The sequence below is a fragment of the Motacilla alba genome, chromosome 1, assembly GCF_015832195.1.
Source record: "Motacilla alba alba isolate MOTALB_02 chromosome 1, Motacilla_alba_V1.0_pri, whole genome shotgun sequence".
Lineage (NCBI taxonomy): Eukaryota > Metazoa > Chordata > Aves > Passeriformes > Motacillidae > Motacilla > Motacilla alba.
In genome coordinates, this window is record NC_052016.1 from 29333562 (window position 1) to 29357102 (window position 23541).

A 23541-nucleotide genomic window follows, 5' to 3' on the forward strand; every position below is an offset into this window, starting at 1 on the left:
ATTGGAAGTAAGGATGACTCAGCAAATGGGGCTTCTTGGGAACAGTGGTCTGGAGGTGACATCGCAGGAGTTGCATGCTTCTCCTTCATTGTGCAGCTCCCTTGTGCTCCATCCTCTATTTCTGATGCCTGCTGCTGCTGTTGTAAGACAGAGGCTACTACAGGAAGTTCAGGTCATAGAATATGCTGGCTCAATTGCTATTTCCACAAGCCTAATAAAATGTATTTGTGTTCAGCATAATGTTCATCTGATTGTGTGAACTGAGAGGCTGCACGTGTAAATGAACATAATGGAGCTGGGACTCTGGCTGATGTTGGACTTGTATAAAAATTGTTCCTGTTGTTTTTAGATACTGGGAGAACTGAATCCCAGCTCCTGGTCCCACTCAGAGATAAAGGCATAAAGAAAGCAGGCAGCTAATACATGTTTATTACTATGCCTCTGCCATGCATAAGGGTTTGAGAAACATGTCAGGCATAGCAAAGAGGAAGTTTTCCCACAGTTTGAAAGGCAAGTGCTGTGTACTGAAAGACATTCCTTTTCTATGGCAAAGGGTGATGCAATGTCCAATCATACAGTAGTTGCTGTACCACATGTTTGATTTCAAAATTAAATAATAGTTGGGACTGGAAAGAGTGGAAATGAGTAGATGCTGTGACAGAACTCAACTGTTCTTGGAGTCATCAAAATACTGCTAATTTTTGAGTATTAAGGAGAGCTAGAGACCATCTGGAAGGAGATACATTACCACAGAACAACAAGTAGGAAAAGAGAGCTCTACAGGTGTGATACTAGAAAATAACAGAGAGCCTGGCTTCAGGGACTTACTTGATTTTTTATGCCTGGCATATCAGGCATAAATTGTTTTTTTCCAGTTATTAATTGCTGAATTGGAGAAAATGCATCTACCATGTCGGCCAGTGAAAGACATTGAAAAAATGCTCTGTACTCTTATTTATTGGTTCCCAAACTTTGGTCCATAGATAAATAACAGTCTACAGCCAAGCTTTAAGTGATGTGCAGCTAGTCTTTGGAGCAGTGTTGCACATGTAGTATTTGATTACTAAGATTAAAAGACCAAAGGCTTTGGAGGGTGAGAAGCAGTGTTCTGAGTACTGCTGCTTGAGTGGAACAAAAGGAAAGTTGAACTAGTTGAAGGAGACCAGGAAAGCTGTCCCCTGTGATCCCCATGGACAGGTTGCAGTTCCTATATCCTGAAGCAAATTTGCTGGATCACTTAGTGTTTCTGCTGCAACAGAATTTCCTGGCTGAGAGTTATTTCTTTACAATGCTCTGTCTCACTCTGGCTTTTCACTGCTTGCTAAATGTACTCATCTGTACAGAGCCACACAGGCATGAAATTGATTCTCCTAGGAAGGTCCATTTCTCTCTCACTGCCAAACTGCAGTCATTTCCCATCTACTTTGCTTTCTAAAAGCTACTCTTTCTCTCTCAGCTTCATCAGTTACCTCACTGACATGGCTACAGTTCCCTTATTTATTTTTTTTCTTACATTAGGTGGGATAAGTGTTTGGGCGGGGGGCTTTAACAGCATCCTCCAGGCACAGGTCCAAAGCACAGTGATGAGGGAGAGAATCAATCACCCCACTAAAATGATGAATGTTTTGTTTTGATTCTTTTGCATCCCACCACTGCATTTCAACTAACGAGGTTTCTGTCTCTGACCTGGGTGCTTCAACTGTTTAGTAAGGTTTTGCCACACACTGTCATAATCACTAACAACTGCTTGGGTTTGAAGGTAATTGTCTTTATTTTCTGGTTCATGCTTCAGGAAAAATTAAAACTTGATGCTGAGAGGGAAAAACTAGAGAGGCTTCAGGAGCTTTACTCCGAGCAGAAGACGCAGCTTGATAATTGCCCTGAGTCCATGAGGGAACAGTTACAGCAGCAGCTGAAGAGGGTCAGTAGCAAGTTTCAAGGTTGCGCTAATTTTTTGGGGTTTTTTTTGGTTGTGTGGTTTTTTTGGGTTTGGTTTTTTTTTGTTTTGTTTTGTTTTTGGGTTTTTTGGTAGCTAAGTGTAACATTTTCTCTTTCATGTATCCAGTGTCTGAACATATTTGCCACTTAGGATTGTAATAGTCATGAGGGTTATGGCTTGGAGTTTTTTTGTGGAATGCTTGTAATACATTATGTGCATGATTTCAAACAAGTAACGTGCAAATGTGTGGATTAGAAATCATTTGGTGTTGAATGTTTCTAAAGCTTTGCGTCACTTGCCTGTAATTAGCCCTTTAGGCCTGCTGGGTGATGTGGAATCTGTTGTGATGTTTAGATGGATGGTGGAACATCATTCTTTATCTGTGTGAGCAAAGACAGGAATTGGCCAGTAAATTACCATGTCAGTGAAGATATGGATAACTTCTTTTTTGTTTTTTCAATATATAACTTAGCTGTTAGCCTGAACTGTAGTTTGAAAAATTAATTTTGAAGATTTTACCACTTACTAAAATAGCTTTATTTTGTTCTATATTTTCAACAGTGTCACACTGGTATAAATAAACTTTTCATAAAGTCTAATTGCAACTTGATTTTAGTTTGTATTATTTGTAAGCAAAAAAATTAGAATATTGTCAGTGAAAGCACCCTTAGTTTCTGTGAAAAAATCTTAGTATTCATTAGCCTTAAGTAGGTTATACAGTGCATATAGTTTGCTTTAGTAGGTGGGGGAAGTAGTTGTAGAAGCATCAGTATGGCAAGCTCAAGAGGCCATCTAAAAGTTAGATCTTTTTTTCTGTCTTGGGTGTTTGTATCAGGAATAAAGGCTGTAATACCAATAATGAAAAAAAGGCTTTTCTACTTTATAGGAAATACTCTTTAGATGTTGTTTTATTTGCAGAATTCTATTTTGTTTTTTTTTCAAAGAGCAAAAAAAAGCCCAGCTTTGGAAACAACAATATTATATTCCCAGTTGCTACAGAAAGTTTGCTTGTTTTGAGACACTTTAAACATTTGTGTGTTACCTTAAAAGAAAAGGGTAGTATTATGTAATGTCTCATACGTATTAAAAGCAAAGGAAACTTTTCCTCTGCAGTCACATTCTTGAATGTATTAATTCATGAGATGCTGCAGTCTTGTTGCTGTGGGATAGCAGTAAATCTCTTTTCACTATTGACCACCACGATGCCTCTAGAAATCTGTTTGGTTAAATTTTTTATTGTTTATTTTTTAATGATTTTTCTTCCTTGCAAGTTGTCTTTATAATGATTTTGGATTTGAAAATGGGACAAAACTTGAAATGTGGTTGTGTCCAGTTAGTTCTATTGCATATTGTTCCAGGCCATGGGAGTTTGCTGTGGCTGCTGTGGTCAATGCAGTAGGAGTTATCACTGAATTAGTGCCCAGTAGCTCTCAAACTGATCTCAAAATGTGAGGGCAGTCATGAAATGATTGTAAGTATTGTACCCAAAATAGAGAAAATATCTTCCCCAAAAATAACTCCCAACAAAAGAAGGACATGGACCTGTGTGAGTTCAGAGGCAGCCACAAAGATGACCAGAGGGCTGGAGCACTGCTCTTGTGAGGAATGGCTGGAAAAGAGAAGGCTCCAGGGAGCCCTTACAGCTCCTTCCAGTACCTAGAAGGGTCTTCTACAAAATTGGAGAGGCACCTTTTAAAAGAGCAGGTGGTGATAACCCAATCACTTTAAATTGAAAGAGGGGAGGCTCATATCAGATGTTGGGCAGAAATTTTTTACTCAGAAGTTGGTATGGCTCTGGAACAGGTGGCCCAGAAAACTTGTAGGCTCCTCATCCGTGAAAGTGTTAAAAGCCAGGTTGGATGGGACTTTGAGCAACTTGGTCTAATGTAAAGTTCCCTGCCCATGGCAGGGTTTGGAATGAAGTGATTTTTAAGGTCACTTCCAACCCAAACAATCTTGTGAAATACCTGAGTCTGCAACACGTTCTGTTGTGCTGTTTTACTGACAACAAGGAAGGCATGAAGGAGACAAATTCCCTGGTGGTTCCCTGGGGCTTCAGTAATTTCTGCCCAGGGAAGTGGGCAGCCAATTTCGCTGTAGCAGCTGGCTGCAGGGTGGGTCTGGAGTTTGGGTTGGAGTGGGCAGATGACAAATTCTTGCTTCCTTGTGCCTGAAATGCATATATACTCCCCATGTTGGGCAGGAAGTGTATTTTAAATGCCCCCAGTTGGCTTTTTCATCATCAGTTGCCTTCTCTGAATTCTGTTCTACTGCCTCAGTAGCAATTACTGTTGTGTACAATAGGCTGAATTTACTGACTTTCATGGCCCAGGCAAAGCCCTTTTGGTTTTTTTCAGGATGCTGAAGATGTCCGGCTAGTTCTGTATTGTAGGTAACTGCTTTCCTGTAAATTCTAGCCCACACCTTTGCTTTAGATCTCTTCACTATCTCCTACAAGTGAAGGGCACATCTTTGGAGAGTAAGAGGAAGATGCTTATAGGAACTTGGATTCTTCAGTTTCTGCATCATGTGTCTTTCTCTGGTACACTGGAATCTGCTTTTGAATTCCTTGTATAGAGACCTATCTTAGTAGCAGCTTATCTTGGCCACTAACCTTTGCCTTATGTTGAAATGAGAAAAGGAACAAGTTTGCATTCTTCCAGGATGTAGGTTTTCTTGTGTAGCAAGTCATGTATCTGTTTTAGAGAGCCTTACCATTTACCAATGCTGCAATTATTGAATACACCCTTTTCTTCAGCAGTCTGAAACTAGCAAGCAGGAATTCATATTATGAATGCACAGATGTTGCAGGAGGGAAGATTAGAATTCATTTCTTGTGCTGAAAAGCACCATGAATTTTATCTTATCATCCCTAAGCGGAAGTAAGGTGTGTTCTTATTTCTTGGTTCATTTCTGCAGCATTTGACTTCTTTTTCTGACAAAACAAAGTATCAGTTCAGAGGAATGCATAACAAGTGGGGTGATACTTTTTCCGAAGTACTGTCTGTACCTATTGTCTAGGGTGGATGACTAGAGTCCCTAATTGCACAGAGAGCAATTTTCAGCAGTTAATTCCATGTGCAGTTCTCCAGGGTACTGGTGCAATACTTTGTCCTTTTTGGTTGGAAAGCAATGTCCTCTGAGTTTGGCATGTGACAACCTCACCAGTGGGTTCAGGCATAGGTGGTGTCCCAGCCAGGCTATCTGTCCCAGCAGAGCCCAGCCAGCTCGGGAGGCTGCACTTGCTCTGAGTGCTGCAAGACAGCTCCCTCACAATGCAGGTGCTTCTTAGCAAGAGGCACAGTAGGAGTGAAGGAGAAAGCAACATCAAAACAATTATTAGCCCTGTTTACTCACTTATTATGCAAGAAGGTCATTAAAAGTATTGAGATCCTGATAAGACGTGTTGTAGGAAATATATAAATATAATTTTAGGTTGATTTTTGTGTTTGTTTGTAAGTGCCTCTACTGTGGTGTCACCGAAAGCATATTATGTTTTTTATATTACCTTTTTCTTTTTTTCCTTAAGGATGCTGATATTCTGGACATAGAAAGCAAACACTTTGAAGATTTAGAATTTCAGCAGCTTGAACATGAAAGCAGGTTAGATGAAGAGAAGGAAAATCTGACACAACAGCTCCTGCATGAAGTAGCTGAATATCAGCGCAGCATTGTCAGTAGAAAGGTAACAGCACCAACACTCTATTGTTAATTTGTTCTTTGTTGTTGATCATAAGGGCAAGGAAATGGATCTACACCTGCCCATCTGCAAGATATAATGCAAAACGTTCCTCTTTGAAAGGGTTTTTGAAGCAGAGCAAAGACAATGGCCCAGTGACATCCCACACAGATCAAATAATGCACTTATCCAAGAAGAAAGAAATTAACAACATTTGTTTGCATATTTCATATGAAAATCAAACCCTTTAATTTGCTCCAAAAAAGTACCTTTTTTTTTTTTCCTCTTTAAGAAAGAAGATTTGTACTCTCTGGACAAAACTGCAGTTATTTTAGGCTTGTTACTTATTTTGCTGTTAAATGGTTCTCTTAAAATAATAGTAGAACATCAAATTAAGAAAATACAGTAATTTTAAAAATTAGTTTGAAATGTCCTATCTCAATCAATTAATACCACTTTTTTCAGAAATAAGAGGCTGGATCTCTAAACCAGTCCTTTTCAGTATAGGGATGCTTGTCACTATATCATCAAAGAATACATGCAATTATTCTTTTGTCTCTTGAGTAAGTTTTCTCTTTACTGTCTAATTGTTATTTAATTATCTCCTTCAGAGCAATGAGCTGTCTTGTACAAACTTATTTTCCTGCTGCTTAGTCATGCATATGAATAAGTGAACTTTCATGAATAGGAATCTTTGCTGCAAGTTGTCTTGAGATTTGAAAATAAAACACGTAAATTGTGATTTTCTTATATTAGGAAAAGATTTCTGCTCTCAAAAAACAAGCCAGTCATATTGTCCAACAAGCACAAAGAGAGCAAGATCATTTTGTAAAAGAGAAAAACAACTTAATAATGATGCTGCAAAGGGTAAGTATTTTTTTCAAACAGTTTTAGCAATAATAGAGCATATCACAGAATAAATGAATGTAGAGCTGAACAAGAGCATCAGTTGTGCAGAAGATAGCAAGTTGGTAATAATGTGACAGACATTCACCTTTAAAAAAAAAAAAAGGAAATATTTTGCAGTCAGTCAGCAGATATTCTTAAGAGAAAACACTACTGGCATTTTATATCAAGAGTGCTTTAGAGGTGCCCTCTTTCCCAAGGGCTCAAGCAGAGGTGCCCGCCCATGTGCTAAAGCTGGAAGCCTGTGTTCCCTGTGTAGCTAGTGGGACTTTGCACAGAGTGCTCAGATTTTTGGCTTTAACAGCCCCTGCGAGGCCATGAGATGAGCTACTTCTCATCAGCTAATATCTGGTTAATAAGAAGCTGGCATGGTTCTTCATGGCCATTTTATGTTCTGCTTTTAATCATGAGAGAAAACATGTTTAGCTCACTAAGCAGAATCATCATTTTCAAAACACTGAAGGAGCACTTACTTGGTTTGTTAAATAAAGCATTTCATTTGGTTTTTGTTCTGTACTTCCAATTTTGTTCAGTTCTGTTCTAAAAGAATGAAGCTGAAGCTCTGCTGTCTTGTATCCCAGTGTGTTTCTTCACATAGTTAAAGAAATGGCTAACATTTATTTTCACTACAAGGCTGTTGGTATTTAATATAAAATGTTTGGTTTTAACAGGAAAAAGAAAATCTTTGTAATCTGGAAAAGAAATATTCCACACTTTCTGGAGGAAAGGGATTTCCTGTCAGTCCCAATAGTCTGAAAGAGGTAAAGAGTTTCTCTGCTTTTGACGTTACCATAACTAACTTTTAATACTGCTTTATACAAAAGCACTACAGTATGTAGTATTGAGTGAAGTCCTAGTCATCAAATCTTTACAGAGCAATTTAATATCACTTTTTTAACTTATTCGTAGAAGGCTAGATTCACTAGGGAGCAAAAATAGCTTCTCTTGACATTCTTCCAAATGTAACTGGTATCGCTTTAATCTCTTGCTGTGGAGAAATTGTTGGTTTTATGTGTGTGGAGTGTGCATGTATATCTAATTTTCTCAAAATAGACAATTAAACCTAATTGGAGTGAAGAAGAATGAGATCTGGGAATAACTGTTCAAGTACAAGTACAGTTTGGTCTTATTTTTGCACTATAGATTTTGTTATTGCTTCCCCATCCTCATTCTAAGGCTCTTTACTAAAGCATGACAAATGTACATTTTGTTCTTTTTAAAAAGCATTGATTTGAAGACTTCAAGCTGTTGTGGTTCTAAGATATGTATTGAGCTGTTTATTTCACTTTTTTGAACAGTTAGAGGAAGCAGAAAATTCAGCATTTAAAATACACTAACAGGCATGTATGGTCGCTTCATTAACTTCTGCTTAAGCGTTCTGACTAAACTGGATCTGCTTGTATTGAAGCCCTCACCAAGGTCTGCCACATATAATGATGTAGGTGCCACTCTGGGAAGTTGGGCTCTCGAAGTCTAACGCAGCCACAACCTTTCAGCACCTGCAAACTGGGGTCTTGCTTATATGATCTCCAAGTTCCCAGTGTGCAGTTTCACTTGTCAATGGGATTGAGCACCCTTCCTTGCTTGCTTAGACTTTCAGTGTCCTAGGTTGTCTTCTGACCTGGACATCTGACCTCCCACCAGGACATCTGGCAAGTCTAAGTTTCATTTTTTTCCTTTTGAGATGCATCTGCCCATTCTCTCACTAGAGAGTGGGTGCTATCTGGTTGGTTTTTTTCACACACATCTCATGGCTTGTTTACTCACATACTTCAAACTGCAACTACATTAAGTGAGGCTACACTCTTTTTAATGAAATGGATTATTCAGTGGTGTCAGTCTGATCAACACAGTGAAGTCAGTCAGGACTTACTCCACGGCAAATAAGAGAAGGAACAACAAAGGTTATCTGTTTCATCCTCAGTGTTTCCATAGGCTCTGTCCTACAAAAGAAATACCTTTGCCAGATGTCATGTTTGTCTTGGTCCAGTTTAATTCTTCTCTGACTGTCCTGGCACTTTTGAAAATCAGGCACCAAAGACAGGCTTACAGAGACTGCTGCACAGCAATTCATTTCACCATAGGGTTGCTATGCATCAGTCGAGTCTGTGGTCCAATGTCTCCCAGCCCTCTTCACCAAAGCACACATTTGTAACCCTCTGCCATCCATTGTGAGCTGACTCACAGTCTGCACAGCAAGAGAATAACACTGCCTCATGTAAAGAAGCAGGATGCTTATCCCGCTACTTAAATAAGCAAGGAAAATCAATGCTGTTTAAAAGTTCAGCATTGAAAAAATTACTTGGAAGACTAATCTGACTTGAAACCATTTATTTAATTAAATGTAATGGGAGTCTGAGCTAGTGCGTAGTACGGTTATTTATTCCTTACTTAGTTTTTTATTCCCCTTCTAAATCCTCACTGGCATTGTGAGTCAGAACTGAATGTTCTTCATATAAACGTGAAAATGTTTATATCTTTAATATTAATACAATATTGCATTGCAGAATTGCTGAGTTTTGGTTACTGATAAAGTGCCATTACAAGATGGTTAAGCAAGTTTTATGTTAATTCATGCTGGATTCTATTTTACTGTCCTGTAGTCATATGCTTTGAGAGATAAACTTTAGTATCTTAGCCAGTTTCCTCAATTAATGGCTCATCAAATAATATGAGAGTTAAGATTTGCCTCCTATTTTAGAGTGCTTTGTTCACTGTATGATACATAATTTTACAGGATTGTCTTCTATGACTGAACTAACTGATATCATACATTGTAAATTGTGCTAATAGATAGTAATGTTGGTATTTCTTTTCAAGTTGTCTTCTATGGTCATTGGTAAATTTAGGCATTTCTAAAAAGAAAAAATAGTATAGCAATCTGTGGCTTCTCTTACAGAATTGCTAAAGTGTATGTTGTTGCAGTAATAGAAACACAGCCCTTGCCAGACACTGTCAGTGTGAAAGCAGCTTTACATCTTGATTTAAAAATAATCATATTTCTAGCGCTTCTTTATGGCATTGCTTCAATAGTGATTTACTCTTACTTTTGTATAGCCTTGTTTTCTATGGATAAGAAATCAGGACATTTGACTTTCTACAGCCTGTTATCCTATGCACAATGGATTAGAATCCATATTTTACTTTTTAAAAAACATTTGTGCAGTTAACACCAAAATACATGCAATAACCACGTTTTGCCCTCATATTGTAAATATGCTTGCATAAATCTCAGCAGGAAGCAGCACACTGATGTTCCTGCCATGCCTCAGTCTATCACTTTCTGTATGACTATGACTGCTTAATTAAAAAAAAAAAAAAAGGGCAAATTGTAATGGCTGCAGGCTAAAATTAACAGCATCTTATCTGGTTCTTCTGGTAACAAATAAACGTTTGAAGTGTCTTCCAGGCAATGCAAATGGAAGATGTGTTAGTGTAGTTTCTCAGAACGGCTTGTCCTTATAGAAGTTGTTCCCAGTTCTGTTAGTCATTTGATTTACTCAAATTAGCCTAATACTTAGGCAAGAAATAATCAGGTTATTTAATCAGAGACAAAAAAAAAAAAAATTAAGATCTCAGAATAAGATTCATTCTTCCATAAATCTTCTTCTTTCTCTGCTTTCCTGAGAAAGAGCTACATAATTTGTATTTTAGTGAAATCTTTTGGACACTTAATGTATGTTTGCATTTTGATTACACAAATGTTTCTGGAATTAAAATAAGAACAATTTTCAGAATCCAAGTATTTAACATTTGAAAATCTTGATGCTAATTTTATTTTATTTATGATTAAGTATTTCAATGATAACAAATATTTGGCTGAATCACTCTAAACTAACTTTCATAGTACTGGATACATTAATACTCTTGCATGTCTTTTTTGGCTTTTGCTCCTTTTAACTTCTGAATTCCTCCTTTTAGGGCTATATCAGTGTAAGTGAAATTAGTGAGCTGTATGGCAATTCCACGAACATATCCCCTTCCACTCAGACCCCCTCAGATGTTGAAGCAGTTGCCACTGAGCCTTCCATGGCTGTGCTGACGAGCCAGCCACAAAATAAAGAGGTTTGTTTGAGAGACGTTTCCCTTTGTTTGCACTGTTCTTTCATGGCTTTTTTATTTTCTTTATTTTTTTTCCTTTATTTTTTTATTTTTTGGTAATTCAACATGTAACAAACTGACCCTAAAGCAAACTGCTTCTGCCAGTTACCAAGTCAGATAACGGGTTAATAGTAAAGCCGAAGGACTGCTCCAGCTGTAAAGTGTCTTTGATGAGGTAGATGGGACTCTGAAGGTCAAAAAATGTGAATTCTTATGATCCAAGCAGCACTAAGTGATAAACTTTGCCTGCCCAACACTATAATGTAATGCACCTTTGGGAAACCATCTGTGGACAAGCTTATGACAACTTGATTAGTGGTGTTCAGGTGTTCATTTTGTTTTGTAGCTTCTTTTTCTTTTCCCCCTGTAAAGTGGTAGAAGTATATCTTGAATAGTTGTGCGAGATTAATAGCTGCTACCCATCTTAGCTATTCCATGGAGTCTGTCCAGTTTCTTTTCTCGCTTACTTTCTCTTCCTCATTCTTTGTGAAATTTTGAATAAATCCCCGTTTAAAGGAATGGAATAACCTTATAATTGTAAATCCATGTACTTTTGCACTGCAATAAGTCAGAAATTGATTAAGAATTTGGCATTTGTTTGCTGCTTCTGGTAGCTCAGTATGCCTTGAGAGTTGCAATAGAGTACACCTCCTTTCCTGCTAAACACTCCAACAAACACAGTGCTAAAACTGCAGCTTTTGTGTGCCATATCTTTTGAGAAATTCCAAAAAGAAAACTCTGTGTGTAATTTCTCTTTTTTCTATAAAGCTAAGATCACCTCTCTGTTCTGGATTTGTGTTTCCTCACTCTCTTTCTCCTCGCTCTATTGCTCAACTTCCATCAGTCCACTGGCCTGAGGTCATGACTACTCATGTAGATCCTATTCCTTTATCTGATACACCTCCACCTCTGCCAGCTAAGAAACACCACAGGCAACAACAGGTAACAGATTCAAAGCTGATAAATGGGGATTATTTTGTTTTGTTTGCTTTTGATATGATGGCCACAAAGTTGATTTATAAATGAGGACTTTAGTGTGATACGCTGTATGTTGATTGTGCTTGCAGAGTGTTGTACTTAAAGGCACTGCCCATTTAAAAATTAACATGATGTATTATAGAATGTTTCTGAACAGAAATTCACCTTATAATGCAGAGGCAAATATTAATATTCAGGACCCATTGTAACTTTCAAAGGACATGCAGCAATAATGTATATGTGAAATCCTAAATTAATTTTTCATATACATTTGAACAATGCCTTTCAAAAGCTGTATTTGTTTTAAGCCACCAATTCATTTGAATAACTTCTAAGGAAAAGTTCTCCTTTATAATTGGATTCCACTTGTACACTAGACTTGAATATTTAACACAAAAGAAAAGGTACAGGGACATGTACATAAAATGTGCACATGAATTTAATGTATTTTTTAAATCAGTATGATTTTAATGTGATGGAAAGCACTGTGAAGCAGGAGGTGCTCTGTATGTTAGATTTTGTTTTTTCCAGACTATCGGTATTTTCCATATAGAGTATAACTGAGCAAGTGCATCAATTCATTTTGTCGAAACTGTAACAAATTCCCCGTGAAGCATTTCAGAAGCCTGGAGGAGCGCAAGAAGCAGCACAGGGAGGACACGTACCTGAGCGATACCCTGCCCCGCAAGAAAACAACCCCGTCCGTGTCTCCCCACTTCAACAGTGCCACGCTGGGACGCAACATTGCAAACAAAGTACGTGCCTGCTGCTATTTACAGCCTTCCAGCCTCTGCAGGAAATCCTGCATTGGGTTACAGGGAAGGCTGGGTAGCACCCTAAGCATTATGTAACCCCCCAGCTTCACACAGGAAATTGACTATGAAATGACTTGAGGGTTATTAACAAATGGGAATGTATGTGAAACCCTCTGTACTTCCAGCCATTCTTCTGACCTCTGGAAATGCTGTGCTGCAGAGCATTAATCATAAATACACAATTTCTGTATCAAGGATTGTATTTTTGGGCTGGTTTAAATTGATTCTAGAGACACAACTTGTTGTTTTCTTTCCTACTGAAGGCCTCTAAATGGTAAAGATAGAGTTATATATAAAGTGGAAATAATCTTTATTTGTGATGTGGTCAATCAGAAAATAGCAAGAAGGTGGAGGTACTGCTTTGAAAACATTTTGGCCTAATAGACACTGTACACAGCTGGCTGATTGATATGCCATGACACTAATATCCATGACAAAGCACATTATTTTGTCATTGCTCATTAAAAAAAGTCTTGAAATACAGTTTTAAGCACGTATTTACAAAATTTCCTGCAGGAACATTTACCATTAGGACAGAGCAACAGCTGTGGCAGCGTACTTCCTCACTGCCTGGCAACCATGACCAAAGAGTCAGAGTCGAGAAGGATGCGCAAAGGTAAGACCTTTTAATTGTTGCATTTCTTTTCAAAATCAGTGTTCAGTTTTTCAAAAATAAGCCTGAAACTGATGTTGCTATGATCAACAGGTCTGCAAAATAAAAGTTTACTTCTTGGGGACAAAAACAAGCTCTAAATGTAACTGATTTTTTTGATACTGGCAAAATAAGAGGTTAATATTATAATGCAGGTACACATGTAGTTTTTAAGTACATGGTCACCAAATATAACCCCGTAAACAAGAAAAGTATATTGAAAATACACATTATGTTAACTGGGTAATTTCTATGAGTCATTTTGAAGCAATATATTACATGTTCTTTCTTTTTCTTCCCCTTTTTTTTAATGTTGGGATCTTAAAAGTTGTTTTTCACAGGCACATGTTTTTGCCTGGATAAATTCCCCAGAGAGAGATAACTTTGAGAAGCTGTGACTGTGGTATTATAAGTGGTCTTAAATATTTGGGCTACAAAACAGGAAGGGAGAGAGCTGTTCTGTTCTTGATAGTTGGCTGGGTTTGGTAATAGGGACACAGCAATTCTGGATCTAAAAAAAACTATACCTCTGAAACATGATCTTGTAGGCTATGGGATTCTGCGTCTGCTGTATGTTGACTTGAGTTGATACATGTATTTTTTTGCTTTAGTGAGACGTGTTATTCATAAGTATCCCTTCTTCAAAAAGAGGCACTCCTCAGTGCCCTCTGTCAGTTTATTTTTTTTCCAGCATCTGCATCACCATTATCGATACCAGTGCAAGAGGTCCTTGTGTGTGTGTCCTGCACTAACTGAGCCTGAATTGAGCTAGATCCATCCCATTGTTACAGGACTTGTCAGAGCATGCACCTGTTAAAGGTCACAGCAGTGACTGAGGTCAGTCATATGCCCCAAGATGACTCAACACAGGGATGGAAAAAGCAAGCTGGAAAAGGATCATGACGTGCTCCTTTCTAGAGCTGATCCTGTTGTGATTTGTTGGTTTTGAGTTTTAGTTATGCAGCAGGTCTTCCACAAACCTGCAGTGTGGAGGCAAACTTATCTTTACATAGTTCAGGTACAATACAAAGGAGCTTCATGCTTGGCTTGGAAAGTGTCTTTGATGTAATGTGTGTACAAAGGTGGAATAGCTGGCAATTATGTTCAGAGTCATCATTGTGATGTTATTTCAGTCTGAAAATCAAGAGCGATGTTTTGGCTAAACTCCAACAAGAGATGAAGTATTAAAATTGGAAATATTTCTGTAAAATCATTGCAAAGAGTGTTAGTATGTGCCCTAAAGCACAATTTTAAAGTGTTACCAAACCTAACACAGGCAAGGGGTTTAAAAATAATTCACTTCTAATGTTTAATTTTTTGTCACTGTGCAATTAAGACAATCTAAGAGTAGGGTCAGATTTATTGTCTTAAGAGTGAGAAACAGAGAAACCTCACGAATCAAAATCGAATTATGGCCTGACAAAAAAGAGAGGCAGGAGAGAAGGAGAAAGATGTATTCATTGGGGCAGGTGGCATAGCACTTTTCATATACTTTTGAGGAATCAGGTGAAATACTGCTTGTCATACTAGTTGGCTATTATTTTTTGAAAGATCCAGCAGTTTGAATAGAAATAGAAAATTATGAAGAAAGCCTTAAGGGATTAATTTGTACTGGGAAACAGAACAGTTCTAGACGGCCTTTTTCTGAAACATCAGCTTTGCCGAAGAGAAACAGTGCTGCTGACAGGTGCTTTATTTGAACTGTCACAGGATTTTCAAAGCATTGTTAACAGGAAGGATATAGGAACTCAAAGATTATTTGTGGCCTCTCTTAGTAGTTACTAAAGTGTTCATTCCCTTTTTGTTCAACCTCAAGCTCCTTGAATTTATTGCTTTTGGAGGAACTTGAAGAGTGTAACTGCTTTTGCACTGCAGTGCCACATTTCTAGGCTGGGGAAAGCTCCTTTGTTTGGGTAACACACCGCAAAAGTGTTTGCAGGGCTCTTTCTGCACTGCAGTGCAGAACTCAGCAAGGACAGGAATATCTAAGTCAGGTGGATGGGGTCAGATCCCAGAGTATTTCTATCCAGCTATACAGAAGTGCCAGAGAAACCGTCTTTAAGCGCCTTTCATTCAGCCTTACAGGTACCTTAATAGCAGTTTCTTTGTGGTTTGAGCAGGGAAGGTACTCGGTTTATCTTGGTGGGATTTCTGGTTTCCCCTCACACTTCACACCCATACTCAGCACATGGAAGGAAAACAAACTTTCTTCAAAGTCAAAGGTACAGAAAGTGCATTTCTGTGGAGCAATGAGATTGGGATAATGTTCTGAACATGTTGTACTGCTTCAACATACCACACAGAGACTACTGAAATGGAATATCATTATCCATTAAAATTATGAAATCTTACTTGTCTTGCACTAAAGTCAACAGGACTAGAGTCTGAGTAACTACAATTAATTTCATCAGGCACCTTTAAATACATCTTTGAAAACCAAGTCAGATGCTATGTCAGTGGTCCTGTAGATCAGATAGATCAGGTTTGTTTTTTCAGAACAAGTGAATACTTTTCAGAAGATTTACTGACAAATCAGTGGAACTTTGTAAATGTATAGAGACTGATTATACTGATAAATATGAGCTCTCTAATCTTCCTGCTCCAAAAGTTAGTTGTTCACCTAAAAAAAGGTGATGAATAGATAAAAAGTGTTCTCTACCTGTCTTGTGTAGTGAGTCAGCACTTGCTTTCCTTGCGTTTCTTTCCCCACTTGACAGGTTTTTCACTATGTCAGTTTTCACTCTGTCAGTTTTCCAAGGGGATCTATTGCAAATGACATTGGCGTCTTGGCTTCCTGATACCTTGGGCATAGAGCTGCACCCAGTGCACTAGAACTGGATTCAGTGGGGAGACAGGGTCTCACATGATAAATGCCGCTTCATCCACTCAGTCTGGAGCCCCAGCTATCAAGCAGTGACCCGCACACTGCTATCCAAAGAGGATAATGTGCTCCAGATGGGGTGTTAGTACCTTCCTGTGCTCTAAGGAGGTACTCGACAATGCTCAACAGCATTGAGCAAAGTTCTAGACCAGATGTTCTGGGATGTGCATGTAGATCTGAAAACAAGTATATTCAAAGCTGGCTGGAGGCAGTAGCAGTTCAGCTGGTTAAAAGATATTATCTGAGTGTTATCACTAAACTAGACATGGTTTGAAGTGAATTTTTCTAATATGCTTCTCCAGTTTTTCTTATTTCAGTCCAAGAAGATATCTGTAGAAGTCTGAGCTGAAAAAAAGGAAAGTTAAAAGTGAAATCAGGAAATCAAGAACAGCCTCTTGGGTTTTAATATGGAGTTCATTCTCATTTTCTTTATGCGGGAACAAGCAATATCTATTAATAAATTTTAGGCTGGATGCAGTAATAAACATTTTCATGGATTTTCAAGTAATAAACAGTCCTTATTCTAGGATTACCAAACCATGTTTAGTCAGTCATAGGAGTTCAAGAATTGTTACTGAAAGAAACAGTCACAGTCAGTAATCATAGCCTCAGTTAAGGGCAAGTTAAATGTTTTAGAAGACACATATTTGTTGTAAATCATTAGTGGAAAAAGGTATTTCTCAGTAGCCATTCATGAGGTATTTTTGACAGACTGTATTTATAAACTGACCTCCTGTGGACATGCCTTTGTAACCAAATCATATGCAAAACCAGAGTGAAGAAGATGCTGTTTGGTACCATCTTGAGACCTCACCCTGCACAGGTGGATGCCTGGAGCTCCCAGGGAGTGCTGGGTGCCAAAAGCTTGCACAAGGAGGGAGGGTTAGCCAGTGCAGTCCCACTGATTGTAGGATGGACTCCAGAAAGGAAGAAGGAATGGTTAGCTGGGAGTTAAGGTGAAAGACCTTAACTGATCTGGTGACACAGTGCTGGAAACAAAGCTGCTGGTACAGAGAATTTAGGTACCAATAAGATGATTATTTGTGTCCTTTTTAAGCTCTGTATTAAAACAACAATATACTGCAAGCAAGGGATATTTGTACAAACAATCTAGAAACTTTTCAAATGAGTCAGTTTTTCTTGTTTGTTTTTCACTCTTTTTCTTGTCAAACTCAGGAAAAAACAGAAAAGGTATGAAAATATCCTCTTCCCTGGCTGTATTTCTCATGTGATTTTTTGCAAAAGTACCAGTTGCATCAGCACTGTCAAGTAGTTCCTAAACTCTTGAAAAACTTTTAAATAATTGTTAAATAATGACAGCATTTTAAAAATTCTTTTTTTTCCTGCTGTCAAATAACTTGTCACAACAAAACTTCTGACTCATGCTAATATCTGCAGAGCTATGGCTTTGCACAGGCCTAATTTTTTGCTTCTTTGCTCATAGCCACACAAGTAGAGCAGAAAATTTAAAAATCTTTGCAGCTCTGTGAGTGACAATGACAAGGTAGACAGACTTGGGCTTCCTACTTTGGCATGTTTCCACACAACAAATGTATCTTGACATGTTAATGTCAGTGTTTACAAAGGGGGGTGGGGAATAGAGAAAGAAGAAAGAATACGAATAAAAGAAAAATAAAAGAAAAATGTAATGGGATCATTTTCATAAAACACTAGTGGGTTTTTTATATACTTGACACTGCCACTTATAAAAACACCTTTCACCTTTAGTTCTACCCTCACTATAATTTTGTGGTGGTATACCTGGATTTTGTGATTCTGCAGTAACTCCTTTGGAATATTTTTCTTTGATGACATGGCTTTATGGGTTTTTGCAATATTTTTCTCAACAGTATGGCTGTTAACATTGTTAAGTTTACATGTTTGCTGCAGAGCAGTGGAATTCTGTAGTAAAACCAATGGAACAAGAAATATTTTAGCTCTTGTATCAGGTTAGACTTAACTGATAAAATCTTGGCTTGTGGGAAATTTTAGTTAAGTGCTGGATCTTACAAGGAGTCTAATATTTTTAAGTGCATGTTGTGTGAACAGGCACTTGAACAGCTAAAAATTCTTTAAACAACAGGTTGTGCCTGCCTAGTATGTAGGTGTGGCTGTAATGGAGGCAGGTTGGTTGTGAAGCCTTGTGGTGTTGGTACACAGCTGATCCTCAGGTTTGAGCTTCATGCTGCTTACAGCCTGAAGATAAAAGGAGAACACTGAACTATGCTTTGTTTCTGTGAATGCATCTCATTTTGCAACCTAAGAAATGTTGATTTCTTCAGTGTTTAGTTATATTTGCATGATTGCATAAATTTGACTGATAAATGTTTTCTTCAAAAATAGGTTGTTTATCTTAAGGAGTAGAGTGTTTGTAGCACTGCTGTGCTGCTCTATGTCTTTTAGATGGGTTTATTTTTCAGTGAAATATAAAATATGGAATTCAAATTTCTGAGTAGGCAAGGATTTGTAGAGGGCTCAACAGAAAAACAGGCCTTTGAATAAAGTTTTTTCAGTAATTTAATTTTTTCTCTCTTTCCCTAATGAATCATTGATAACCATTTCACAGGAGCAATTAGTCATTCCAAATGTTTGAGTATGAAAGGTAATTGCTTATCTGCAGTAACAAGCATTTGCAAAAATAAGGGGGAAAAAGCAAACCACACATGTGAATCAGTAACACCTGTGTTGTGTGATGCTATTATTTGACTGCTGAGGTGTATTTGTGTCCCTTTTGTCTCTTTTACTAATCAATGCAACTGAATTTTTGATTGAAATTCAGTGTTCTTTTAAATGGCAAGTGCGTCCTATTAGCTCCTTAGAAACCAGCTTTAACTATCTCCAAGAAAGCTTTGTATGGTACAGAGGGAAGTGAGGAGAAAACTACCTTGGAAATGCTTGTAGGGCACAGTTTCTTTAATGACATGCTTTAATTATTCAGCTGGAGACACACTTTTCAGATAACTGCAGTTGTTGGCTCTCTGAACTGGGACTCTCCCAGTTCTGGCATGGCAAAAAATACCAGAGAGTAACCTGGTATGCACAGATAGGGAATGAGAATGAGAATAAGGCAGAATAAGGCAGAAAAACACTGCACTTTAAGCATGCTTTCATGATTTCATGCATCAGTGTCATAATGGTGTCTAATAAAAATTTGTATCTGGACCTTGCTGCATTTGTACATTTGTCTGCATTTTTTCACATGTCTGTTTATCTTAAATATGTGGAATGTCAGTGGCTGCCTTCCTAGAAGAATGGGAGTTTTTTGTGTAGTCTGTCAATCCTTCTTAATCTCCAGCTCTGCCAGCAGCTCAGAATTTGACTCAGAAATGTGCAGAGAATATTACAATCCTAATGACTGGAACTATAAGAAAGTCTCACTTCTTGCCTTCATTGAAGGAAAAGATGAGCAGTGCGGTTGCATTTGTAATCACATAGATGGAACAACCTTAAAAGGACACTGTAAAATACTTCAGCAGTTAAAATGACAACTCTTCCTCATCAAGCAAGCTCAACAACCTCTCTCAAAGTCTGCATTACTTTCAAAGAGCAACAGAAACATGAGATAAAAATATTTGTGAAGAGACATTTTTAAAGGACACATTGCCAAACAAAGTTCCCTGTGTTCAAGGGGGATGACTTTTCAGAAAAAAAATGTTTTTGTGGAAAAATAACAAGAGAACCTTTGCGTGAACCTCATTTTTCTTCAGAATCATTGAGCTATAAGAATCTGCTTCAATCCGGTAGGGTGAACTGCAATTTCAAAACTCCAGTAAAGTACCTCTTCACTAGTAACTATGGTTCTATAACAAGCAGCTTGTATTATTTCAGATGAAACTAAAAGTCCAATTGCAGTTATCAGAAGGCAAAGCTTCCCAAACAGACAAAAAAAAAAAAATCCATAGTCAATAAAGTCAACCAGACAAGTACTTAAGAATATTGAATATCAGGTCTTTTTTCTTTTTTTCTTTAATTTAGTCAGTGTAATTTCTTCTAAATTCCTGGATTTAACTACATTACTTTCCAGATTAGGCCTAATTGTCATTTTAAAATGTAAATTTCATTTTTTCAAATTAGAGTTTCATAATACACATAGAAGAACATATATTGAAAAGTCAGTTGTACTAATGTGCATATATTTGAATCCATCATAGATAAAACAGGTATTTAAAGCTTTTATTTCAGTGTGATTAACTTGTAAAATTAACCGTAATATTATAGTGCCTTGGTCACAGTGCAGTAAATTCTGAGGTGATGTTCAAAATGCTTGTGCTGCTACCAAGTTATGCTCCTGTGACATAATTTTTGTGTGAAATCAGTGTTTCCTCTGTACTATATAGGGTATAACCATCAGCGCATCTGTGAAAACCAAAGGCAGAAGTCTCCGGAATTCTACATCAGAACAGCATCGGAATCCAATGTGTATTTGAACAGTTTCCATTACTCAGATCGTAGTTACAAGGACCATGCCTTTGACACGTTAAGCTTAGACAGTTCTGACAGTATGGATACAAGCATATCAGCATGCTCACCAGATAACATTTCCAGGTAAATCTTCTTTCCTCCTGATCCTGCAATGGTCATAGGGTCATATGAAAAAAGAGAGTACGTACATGTACTCTGTGATAGTGTGAATGCTACTGATTGGTTAAGAAAATGTAAGATCATTAGACAGGGATCATATTTGTCTAGCTCCTCATAGTCAGGTTTAACTACACCTCACCTGTTTATTGAAAGATGAAAATAAAACTGTGGAAAACTTAAATGATAATGCTGAAGTTTACAGAGCAATCAGTGCTTCCTCACCTGATCTCTGCAGGGAAGGAATTTCCTCTGATAGGAAATTTTTCAGGGATATGTGCCATTGATGACGTATACTTGTTCTACAAGTCCAGCATGTTAACAACTAGGTGCTTAAGCTGAAACACTCAGGCTTCCTTCAAAAGTCTTATTGCCCTTTCCTCTCCCTTTTCTGGGTCAGTAAAAATGAAGAGATGACACTGAAAGGCTTGCTTTAGTCATCTTCAGAAGCATTCTCAGATGAAAGGAATTTCCATAATCTGTGTTAGAAGTCCAGATGAGTCTCAAAATTGTGTGCAAACAATTTTCTCCTGACAATCCATTTTTTATTTCTGACATTATGATAGTGCTTTCATTCCTGCTCACAGTCCTGCCCCAGCAGTTTCACAAGCATAACTAGAGGCTGATTATTAAGTACAGCTTTGTCACAGCACTATGAATACTTGTGAACACAAGGACAGCTTTTTTGGCTAGCATGTAGTGTTTTACTTAGCATCTGTTTGCTGTGGCAGGGAAGCTCCTGATTTCCCCTTTAATGTCATTATCACTGCAGTGTTAAGTTTTAGAAAATACCACTGGCAGTCATTCTGCTGGCTGGTTTGCTTGGGTTTTTTTGCATTGGTTGATGTTGGTTTTGGTTTTCTTAAAGGAAAAACATTAGGACTTGGATTTTGAGGATTTCTGTTTTAAATGGATAGTCAGCAAGACTCTGATAGGTGGAGACAGGCTGGGAACTAACTCTGTGCATTGAGCTAATGTGCCAGTGATTCGAAACCTTTCTCTCTCTGACTTCCTTCTCTGACCATTTGGAAGGAGGATGATGTGTGTCTGATCTTATCATCCTGTAAGTCCAGTCTCCAGCCCAGGACTGGGAAGCCCCAACAGATGTTGAGTTTCACTGGTACTGCTTGCTCTTCTGCTTCCCTCTGACTCTTGCAGGCAATGCCAGAAGGAAAACAAAAGAAAGCAACACAAAGAAAAAAATAGCCCAAATCAACACAAAAACCATAAAAAGACCGTTTACAACAGATCTTTCTGTTTCTCACAAGGCAAACTATGGTGAAAGAAGAAAAGAGTGTGAGCTGATTTTGTTGATGAATTCTGGAAGATAGACAGTTAATTTTCCTTGACAAAATTTCCTTTAAGTAAAATTAAGTCAGACTGTTTTAGATGGTGTTTGAGCACATTTTCAAGCCTTATCAGACTTTAAAGGAAAAAAATTTATGATGCTTTGTTCTGACCAATTTAAAATGTATAAGTTATATTTTACCATGTTTAAGGCAAGAGAAACACTTTTTTTGTAGAAATGCATAAAATTTGTGGGTGCTCAAAGTACAGAAGAAACAGAGCTGCTGCTGTAGTCATTCATCAATTCACCAAACATACCTCTTTTTTTGTTAGTGGCTACTGCACTGAATTGGATCTGACCACTGTCAACTCCATTCTTAAATTATGTTGGACTGTAAAAAAATATTTCTTTAAATACCAGCTCTTATTTTGAATAAATAATGGGGTTTTTTTGCAGTGCTAGCACTTCAAACATTGCAAGAATAGAGGAGATGGAGAGACTTCTCAAACAAGCACATGCTGAAAAGACTCGGCTGCTTGAGACCAGAGTAAGTGTAATTTTGAGTAACTAAGAGGAAGCATGTATGTTTGGATAATATTCTCCTAATGCAACATAGAAACCTACCCAGCTTATACCTAATAAACACTTAAAAAACACCTCTTTCTCCTTGGTTTCACCTCACACTACACCCTTGAGCCCATATGCAATATCTGCTCTCTCAAAGGACAAGCTGATGACAAATCCCCAGAAACTTGTTCAGCATTAGTTTGACACCTGCTGGGGGAGCTGCTTAAGAAGAACCTTCATTTCTATTTGCAATTCTTACTCCAAATTTCAGTCCAGTGTGCTGGATATATATTTTGGCCTACTTAAGGGACAAAAAGGTAATTAGCCCTAGCTTAGAAATGACATTGTCAACTATATATGTGCATATAATTGAAGTTCTCTGTGTGCTGTGGTATTTAGGAACGGGAGATGGAAGCTAGGAAACGAGCTCTGGAAGAAGAAAAACGCCGCAGGGAGCAACTGGAGAAAAGATTGGAGGAAGAAACAAGCCAGAGGCAAAAATTAATTGAAAAAGAAGTCCAAATACGTGAGAAACAAAGAGCACAGGTCAGATATAGGGATGTGAAATGAAGTGCAAGACTTCCCCTTCATATACAGAAAAGGACTAAGTGTATTTCTGCCAATGGTAAATAGAACTGCTTTCAGCTGAACAGATAGATTTAGTATTTTTGAGGTGCAATTGTTTTGCTAAAAGTATATTTGGGCTCTTGGAGCCAAGTATTCATCTGACTGCATAGTTATTTATTTAGCATTTTATATATAAAGTATGAATATTAATCCTCTAAGACTTGTTACTGATTATAGGCAAAGCAGAATTTTTTGGCCAGAACAACAGGAATTTGTGAGTCTGTTAATTTTATAAACCATTGGTGTGGAGTTGGTGGGGTTTTTGTTTTGTATTACTTTTTCTTTTAATACATAAAATGCCCTGAAATGTGAATTATTACTTCCAAACATTTGACAGAAAAGAAGACAAATAAGAAAGTTTTTTCAGCTCCACATCTACAGTAAAGAGTAAATATTATTTTTTCTAAAGTTAATGGGACTGTACAACATGAGAAACATTACTTAATTTAAAAAGTGTTACCTCCTACATATTTTTGCTTCTTCTTTGGGCTTAGAGGTACCTTGAGGTTTTTTTTAGGCTTAGTGTCTTA

The 23541-nt window shown here is 37.7% G+C and overlaps 1 protein-coding gene across 12 annotated transcripts in view; it reads left to right on the forward strand.

Moving 5' to 3' along the window:
- Nucleotides 1-23541, forward strand: part of PHLDB2 (pleckstrin homology like domain family B member 2) — a 66331-nt gene that overhangs the window by 36118 nt on the left and 6672 nt on the right. For 7 of the 12 annotated variants that reach the window (XM_038130059.1, XM_038130025.1, XM_038130052.1 and 4 more), the window contains 11 exons: nt 1793-1921; nt 5469-5624; nt 6375-6485; nt 7196-7285; nt 10446-10589; nt 11394-11567; nt 12218-12358; nt 12935-13034; nt 20289-20496; nt 22274-22364; nt 22784-22930. In XM_038130059.1, coding sequence (XP_037985987.1) covers nt 1793-1921; nt 5469-5624; nt 6375-6485; nt 7196-7285; nt 10446-10589; nt 11394-11567; nt 12218-12358; nt 12935-13034; nt 20289-20496; nt 22274-22364; nt 22784-22930 — 1491 coding nt within the window. The remainder of the gene's footprint in view (nt 1-1792; nt 1922-5468; nt 5625-6374; nt 6486-7195; nt 7286-10445; nt 10590-11393; nt 11568-12217; nt 12359-12934; nt 13035-20288; nt 20497-22273; nt 22365-22783; nt 22931-23541) is intronic. The other 5 variants (XM_038130085.1, XM_038130077.1, XM_038130067.1 and 2 more) reach the window with 5 other exon arrangements.